The following is an 8,829-nucleotide window of genomic DNA, read 5'->3' on the forward strand; positions in this document are numbered from 1 at the left end:
TCAAAAGGTATTCCTTGATGGGGAAAAAATTAGATATATTGAAAGGAAAGCACATGAAGGAGGGATTCTGGTGTTTTCATCTAGATCACTCAGCCTTTTGTTCTTAGATCTCCCTGTGAGCTCTTGCTAGAAGCCAGAAAGTTGCTTCATAGAATAAAAAGAACAGAAATAAAAGAGTAAAGGGGGGGGTGGGATAATTAGATGGGGACACATTCTTATAAATTTTATTCTCGAAATATGGAGTGAGAATAATTATATAAGGAGACGAAATATGAGTAAATATGAGTATTATAACCTCCTTTGGAAAATGGACTCATACTGTTTAAAGTCATTTTAATAATCTTGTGGTTTGTTCTATAATGTATTTTCCAAATTGCTCTAGAAAGCCTCAAGGCACACGTACAATGAGATCATTCAGCAAAGCTCTTTAAACAATTGATAATAGTAATAAAATGGAAACTGCCTGCATCTAATCCTAACCCGCATTAAGATAATTTTTTGTCCTTTTATGGCATTTGCCTTGAGGTGACTGACCTCTGGGTAACGATTAATTAAATCCCACAACTGGAATGAGGGGCAAAATTCCGACAAGTACAATTAAATCCTGTTATAAAGCACTTTTTTAATTCACAGATTGGGTTACACCTGGGTCAGATTATGCCCTTACAGATTATGCCTTTCCATGAGAGTGTAAAACGCATCTTTCACTCTATAACCTGAACGCTTATAACACAAGGTTATCTTTTGTCCAGGGGGACGATTAAATGACTGACTCAAAAATATTTTGCTTTTGTTTTCTTCATTTATCTTATGGTGCCTCTCAGCTCCTGGTCCCCATATGATGTCCATCTAATTCTACATTAAAAGTGTTACCACATTTGACACAAAGATACAATAATTAATTTCCCAAACTCAACTGTTTCTCATTTTTCCAATCTGTCTTCAATGAAGGAACTGAACAAAATGTGTCCCATGTGCTGGAGGAAAAGCTATTCCAGCTAAGCATTAGGAGACGGGTGTTTCTTCCTGCCTTCAGTACTAGATTTTATTTAGTTATGTTATATTTCTGGAAACTGTATTTTTTAAAGATGTAATTCCCCGCTAATTGGAACTTGCAGTCTGCAGGGCATATGTCTTCCAGGAGCTGGACTGAGAGACCCAAGCAGGAAACAACCAAATATCCATCAGATGGTGAATGCCGGTGCATTGAATTCCTGCTGTTCTCTATTATATTTCAACAGGAACCTTTCAATGGAACATAGTCCATTGGGATAACTCTGCCTTTCCTTCAGCCACTCTCAGGGCTTCATGTCTCATTTCCCCTCTGCCAGGTTCAACCTGCCCCCCCATTTCGTTGATCAGTTAGACCCCATTAACATCATCTGCGATGTGCAGAACATGCGTCTCAAGATCATGGCAAAATCAAAGACCTTCCTTGCCCACCTGGGACAGATACAAAGTCTAACTTAAATGCAAAGACATGACAGTGTGCAAATAATAAACAGAAATCACAGATACAGCTTATTAGGGCTTCAAACCAGTGCTGGCTGAGCCAACCAAAGTGAAGAGTTTAGAGAGGGGTTTTCTGAAAAGTCTACCAGGAGGCCGAAATCTTGAGGACATGATTTAAATGTTAACATTTAAAGGCATGAAGAGAGCGGCTCAGTGAGAAGAGGGTATGCTAGGAGCAGGGAAGAATCTACAGAATGACTCGAGCCCAAAGAGGTGAGCTATTGTGGGCATACAAAACTTTGCTTGTCTGGAAAAGGGAATAATCCAAAACAGATAGCCTTTCCCACAGCCTCTCTGGAGAGTTGATAAGCAGATATCTCCTTGAAAGACTAACTGCTCTTGTGTTACATTTCGTGTAGCGTATTATAGATTCTCAGATGCCTCTTAGAACTCAAATGATAAAAACGATAGATAATATTTCCACATTGCTGATCTCTAAAGAACCATGAGTTGCTAATTGTCATATGGCTTATCTATTTTTTACAAGAATCACAGAAGCAACTTGGTGTCCATGGAAGTTTGTAAGTAAGCAAGGAGCTACTACGGAGATGATTCTTGAAGGTCTCTACCATCAGCAAGAACATAGCAGGTCAGGAAAGAGCCACATTACAGCGTCCAAAGGTTAGCCATTAGAAGAACCCTGCGTGCTATTACAAAACTTGAATTCGTGTTTCTGGGCATGAAACCTCCCTTCAGCCCTGGCGCTGCTCGCTCTAAAGTCAGAGCACAAATCCACTTCTTAGATTGAGCCCACAGAATTTTCCTGTAAATGCAGTGACAACCCTTCTTTATTGTTTGCTGTTTAAAGTTGTCTCTTCCATAAACCACGCTGCCAAATCCTGAGTGGAACTGAGAATTTCTTCTCCTTTGACAGCTGCCTTCTTCCCCACTAATGCTCCGTTAAGGATGTCCTGGCTAGTGGAGCGGAGAGCCCGGGATCCCAAGGCCTTTGGGATCCTTTCTCAGGGTTCTGGTCCACTGACCTTACCTCGAAATCACAACGTTATCAGCAGCCCTAGGAGCTCAGGGCTTCGCACGAGGGCTTTGCCTCAGAGCTCCTTGCTTGTTCTCTAGGGCATAAAACAGATGCCTGCTGGCTTTCATCTGTGTCAGAGAATGTTCTCTTGAGTCATCTTCACTCAGACTAAAAGCAGGAGAGCAGAGGCGCCACAAACAAGTGAATCTGCTTTTTCATCCACTTTCTCACTGACCCAACAAACAGTTCAGTCCTTACTCTGCACAGGACAGGATGCTAGGTTTTACTGAGAGTGGGGAGTGAAGGTGGCGGTCTCCAGGAGAACTGGGAGGCTGGTCACATGCGTGGAGACCACGCAACTCCTCTGCTGCCTGCCCTGGTCTGGGAGTTCTTTGGTTCAAGCATGTGTAGGAAACCAGAGGGCTCAGTGTCCTCAGGGGCCAAAACCAAAGGACTGAGTGGGAGGGGAGTTTAAAGAAGTCAGTTATAAGCCACTTAATATATCACATTACAAACAGGCACCCTCCTTTCCTGACTTCAGACATAGCTTACTCATGATGGTGGGCTCTGAGCAGACCGCCGTAAGCCAGGTCCTCCCTGGGCAGGTCCACTGCCCCCAGCCACACCTGTGCAGATACATTTCCTACCCAGACATTAGCGGAAACTGCTGAGTCAATGGATAAATGTTAAATAAATGGATAAGTAAATAAATACTAAATAAATGTATAAAATATTCCCATTGGTCCTTTATTAGAGAGTGTGAAATAAGCAAAAAGGAGAAATCAGAAAGTAGAAAAGCAGAGATGATTGTGTTCATTCTTGCTCTTTTCTTTTTTCCAAAAAGAGGTAGGATGCACCGCTCTCTCTATTTTCTTAGAAAAGTCAAAACTGAGTGGATAAGTGATGTGCCTTCTAAGGATGGTGCCAGTTCAGGTGAGAACTCACATCTCCTCTGAAGCATTGATTTGTGAGAATTCCTCATCATCACCTTGAGAAAAGTTCTCTTTCCTTCTAAGCCCCCAGAGTAAAATAAGTTTTGGTTCTGGTTTCTGCCGAGCATCTGGTCCTAAGTACGAATGGCTATTGGAGTTTGGAGACCAGAAAGCAAGAGAAATTTTAAGGGTTCCCTTAAGGGACACAAAACTTACCTGTGTGCAAAATAAAACCACCAAATATCCCCCACACACACATGCACACACACATCCTCACACACCCACATACCCACACACACACAGATGCTCAGTATTGGCAATGTTAGTACCTTTTCTGAGGAGACAGAAATGGCTGAATCTAACAGAATTCATCTTTAGGGGAAAGTTATAGAATATGCTTTGTGCATCAGAAGAATTCCTAGAAAGAAAAAATTATAATCAATTGACAGTGCAAATTAACTGTTGCCACTTACTGCCTTTTTTCCCCCTTTGCACAGAAGGTAATTAAGAAGACACCAGGACAAACTGCCTTGATTGCCAAAATAAGTCAGGCCTAACAAGTCATCAGTTTCTTCCCATGTAAACCAGCACTCTTGCCCCCCTTCCATCTTCCTTCACTTCCTCCAGCTGCCTTACCTGCTGGGTGATGCTGAGCTATTAGTTGAGCCAGCCTGGTGTGTCTTCCATTTGAAGGCGAGGTGGCAGGGTTGATGGACTTCTGAGATTCACTCCCATCCATCAGCCTGACAAGCTTCACTGGCTACACTTCGGTACCTGTAGCAGCACTTTCCCAGGGCCTCGGCACACCAGCCAGGCTACTATCACAGAAAAGAATAGACAGCGATCTGTCAGCCATTGCCCTGCACCCTTACACACTCATTTGCCAGAGTCCATAGGGAAAGCTCCAGGCCTCCCATTGTAATCTGGAGGGTGCTAACCTCAGCTTGGTTCATGTCTGTGATTGTACATGCATGCACATGAAGGCACACATGTGCACACGTGCGCTCACAAGGTAGGCTTAGAAAAAAATCTATTTTACCTATCTCCCTTGCTTTTTTATTTCTTCAGCAGAAATAAAAGATGATTAGTCTCCTTAGACGGAAGTTCCTATGGCACTCAGCACACCTTTTCTCTTTCAATCAATAGCACAGAAATGAAGTCTGTTCTTTGGGCTCCGACTTTCTGCACAAGATGAAAAGGTGCCAATCACATAAAAGTGATCAGGAGAAATGTTTGGAGAAAAAATACTTTTTTTCTAGTTTAACCTCAGTGAATAGGAAGAAACACTACAAATGTGGGTTGGCATGACAACTCTTATCTGCCAGACCCTGCAAAATTGCCTCCCCAGCCCAGCCCCTACCCCTGGGTTTCAGATTTGCATTCCCACAAAAATCTTCCAGCCCAACTGTTTGGAAGATGGAAGAATACTATTAAGGTGCCATTTAAATCTCAATGGTTTTCTGAAAGGATTGATGTTTGCTAAACTTGTTTTTGTAGAGGAGGACTTCAAACTTATTTTAACCCCAGATCCATGCAAGCTAGAAAGCAGACTACTCTCCAGTGTTGATTGCCAGGAGGAAAACATTTGCTGTTTATTAAAGAGAACACTGCAAGAAAATGCCATTTGCATGACCCAGATGTTAACCAATGGAATCAAAGTCCACCCCTTGACCCCCTAAGTGCCTGGTTATTTTAAGTGCAAAGATTCCTGGTGCTTTTCTTTAGGAAGGTAAACACATCCACTACAGAATGTAATTACTGAATTCAGTGGTCCCTTGATGATAGCAATCACCAGGTGTTTGTTCTACGTACAATGCTCCTCAATGCCATTTCTGATTCTGAAAGTGTGCCTGGAGCCCCAGGCACTTACATTTTTACTAAGCTTATATTTTCAGAAGTACGTCCAGCTACTATGAATAAAGCTGCTGTAAAGAACATTATTGTACAATCTTTTGGTGGACAAACTTTTTTCTGTCTCAGGTATATGCACAGGAATAGAATGACTTTGTCACGGATAGGTATACATAACACTACAGGAAACTGCCAATGAGTGCTCCAAAGTAATTACACTCCCACCAGCGGTGTGTAAGAGTTCCCATGGTTTCACCTCCGTGCCAACATTTGATGTCATACTTTTAATTTTAGTCATTCTAGTGGGTCTGAAATTGCATCTCATTGTGGTTTTAATTTGCATTTCTCTGATAAAAATTGATGTTGAGCATAACCCAACCTTCCTTGCCACTGCCTTTTTGATTTTGTCAGTATGTGAGCTACAAGAAAGTTTGCAGGTAATTTTGGCTCACATTTAGATTCAACTCAGTCAGGGTCCTGGAATTCAGTTACCATAGGAACATAAGTTTTCTGTTATTTCCTCTCTACTTACCATCCTTCTTCTTTACTGTTGCCTTCTCAGCAAAATTTGGTTTGGAGGGAGAATTACTGAGCCAGTTCTGTTCATCAAGGCTTCCTTGTGTCCACTGCTCTGTGCTTGCCCCATGGAAAAGTATGATTTAAATTTTGTATGGATTTTTCTTTTTGTTACCATGGAAGCAAAGGGCTTTCATATGCCTCTAGATCCTAGCTGGAAGCAAAAGTCTTTTCCTTTCACCTTTTTCTAGTTTTTTAATTAATTGACAACAATTAAAAATTAGGAAAACCCAAGGACATATGCAGCTTCTATTGAAAGTAGGTTCTCTTGAACTCACTAGACCTGTAGTCCTAGATACAGTGATTAGTCACAACCAAACAGAGGTTTCTTCTTTACTCAAGGTGGGAAGCCCCAACTTCCACCCAGTTCTCTCCACTCCCATCATCCAGCCGAAGTCACATGACCTGTGATTCCTGATTTTTTTTTAAAATTTATTTATTTGTTTATTTTTGGCTGTGTTGGGTCTTCGTTCTGTGCAAGGGTTTTCTCCAGCTGTGGCAAGCGGGGGCCACTCTTCATCGCGGTGCTTGGACCTCTCACTGTCACGGCCTCTCCCGTTGCGGAGCACAGGCTCCAGACGCGCAGGCTCAGTAGTTGTGGCTCACAGGCTTAGTTGCTCCACGGTATGTGGGATCTTCCCAGACCCGGGCTCGAACCCGTGTCCCCTGCATTGGCAGGCAGATTCTTAACCACTGCGCCACCAGGGAAGCCCCGATGATCTTTTTGATATTCATCAACAGATCTTTCCATCAGGATTGAAGGAGAGTCCTTCAGCAGGGTTTTTAACCAAATTCGGGTTCATTTGAACCCAAGGGCAATAAATATTAGATAAAAAAATCTCGAGTGACTGATAATCTTTTCTGATTTAAGTCTCTGATCAAATTTGGCATATAATTTATCTCCCAGACTAAAAAATCAGGAATAATTGCAAGTAGGTATCTCTTGATTTGGGATAGAATGTCTCTGCTCTGGAAAGATATAGAACCTCAGAGACTAGAGACACTACCTTAATTTCCATACTGCAAGCTGTTATCCCTGAAGTATTGTCTGATGATGGACAGGTGACAATTAAACATACTGGACAGTATCTTTGACCTTTCTTTCAATACAACATCTATGTCTTTCAGAATCTTCTCAATCTTAGTTTACAAGTCAGTATTATAGGAGCTTCTTGCCATAAAATTCCCTACTCCTAAGACTTTTAATTAGTATCAATTTCAAGCAAGAAGTCCCAGCCCAATTCTTATATGTATATTCTTTTCATCTTCTGAACTTGGGATGCTCCCAGACTATGCCCAGTTTTAGTACATTTAAATGAAGTCAAGCAGGATGAATTCTCCAAAAAGTCCTTTTATCCAAAATAGAGGTTAGCCTTATATTGGAAGGTCACCAGCAAAGAGCTATCAGGAAAACAGATTTTAAAAGTCATCGTTAGGACTTATATGATATGCTTTAACCAGCACCAAAATTCATTCCTATAACTAAACTATTATTTTACATGACTGTTCTGCAACCAATCAAGAGCTTCTTGGGGACAGAGATGATATCTTATTCATCATATGACTTCAGCACCAAGCGCACTGCCAGGCATATAGTGGAAGTTGAATAAATAGATGGTAAGGAGTAGTCTAGTAGTCTTTTCTGAATTATGCTGGATGCAAGTTCAGAAAAAGCCAAGGAGCTCAAAAGCTCACACTATTGCTGATTTCTGAAAGTCATGGGTTAAAAGATTTCAAAACTATATGTATGTTGTAATGAACCTAGAATGTCCTAGAATATATTAAGATTTCGATCCTACAAGGGTTGGCGGTGGTGGGGGGAGTTGTCGAGAGAGAACTCTGCAAAAAGAACCTTCTTATCTTTTGTTATCTATGAATCCACAGCTCTCCAGGAACTAGCCCTCCTTTAGTAAAACTCAGGATCCATTCAGTGGGCATTCATGGGTCAATCCATACTCTCTGGACAAGAAAAGCAGGGAAGGTAACATTCAGGTGTTGGGTCCATTAGGCCTTAGGAATCCCACACACTGAGAGTTGACTATCTAGGCAGCTCAGTGGTAGCAGAAGCTGTGGGAAATGAATAAATGGACAAAATTAGTGTGGGTTTTCAAGCAGTATCCAATTTACCTTTCTTGGTGACATTTTACAATGTGTGTTTTTTGCTTGATTTAGAACCACATCCAATTCACAATAGGCCACTGTTGAAGCAGTGTCTCTGCTTCCTATTCCTAAATTTTAAATACCTTGGCAAGGTCTGCACATTCTCTACCCATGTCACCCACAGACCTTTTCACCGGAGACCCTGATATTTCTTAAGTAGTGCCTGAGATGACAAATTAGCTCAAATTGATTCCTCTTACCTATTTTTATGTAATGTTGATTTCATTTTAACCATAATTTTTTTTTAATGGGAAAAAGATAATCTGATTGTTAAAATTCTCACGTTAAATCAGATTATAAGTAGGTAGAAGACTGGACTTGAAGGCAGACCTTGGGCAAGTAAGTTACTGGGTCTCTTGCTGCCTCAGTTGTAGCAACTGTCAAAGAGTAAGATTGAACTTAACGATAACATTGTCATTTTAGGATTGACACTAAAAAATGAGATTTCCTACCAGCCTTAAATTTTTTTAATAAATATCTTATTAAAGTTGAACATCTCTAAAGAAAAGTCATAAATTATAGTTCTCTTGCTTGAAAGAATTATCACAAAAAGAACTCAACCATCTAAGAACAACCTTGATGAAGAAATCAAACGTTACCAGTATCCAAAGCACTCCTCGTGGCTCACCCAATCATGATCCTCTTGGGCTTCCCCAAACATAACTTCTGTCCTTACTTCTAACACCACAAATTATTGGGTTGGCCAAAAAGTTCGTTTTTTGTAAGATCGCATGGAAAAACCCAAAAGAACTTTTTGGCCAACCCAACACTTTGCTTTTGAACATTATAAAAATGAAATTATACTGTATGTGTTTTTTTATG

General features: G+C 41.0%; 1 protein-coding gene across 1 annotated transcript in view; it reads left to right on the top strand.

The window, feature by feature from the left end:
- The window catches only part of LOC309615689 (uncharacterized protein), a 162,105-nt gene extending 159,732 nt beyond the window's left edge, over positions 1-2,373 (top strand). Inside the window, exon 4 of the mRNA XM_082365751.1 lies at positions 2,000-2,373. Coding sequence (XP_082221877.1) covers positions 2,000-2,138 — 139 coding nt within the window. The 3' untranslated portion in view covers positions 2,139-2,373. The remainder of the gene's footprint in view (positions 1-1,999) is intronic.
- The last annotated feature ends 6,456 nt before the right edge of the window (positions 2,374-8,829 follow it).

This window comes from Balaenoptera borealis (genome assembly GCF_965194805.1).
Source record: "Balaenoptera borealis genome assembly, chromosome: 18".
Lineage (NCBI taxonomy): Eukaryota > Metazoa > Chordata > Mammalia > Artiodactyla > Balaenopteridae > Balaenoptera > Balaenoptera borealis.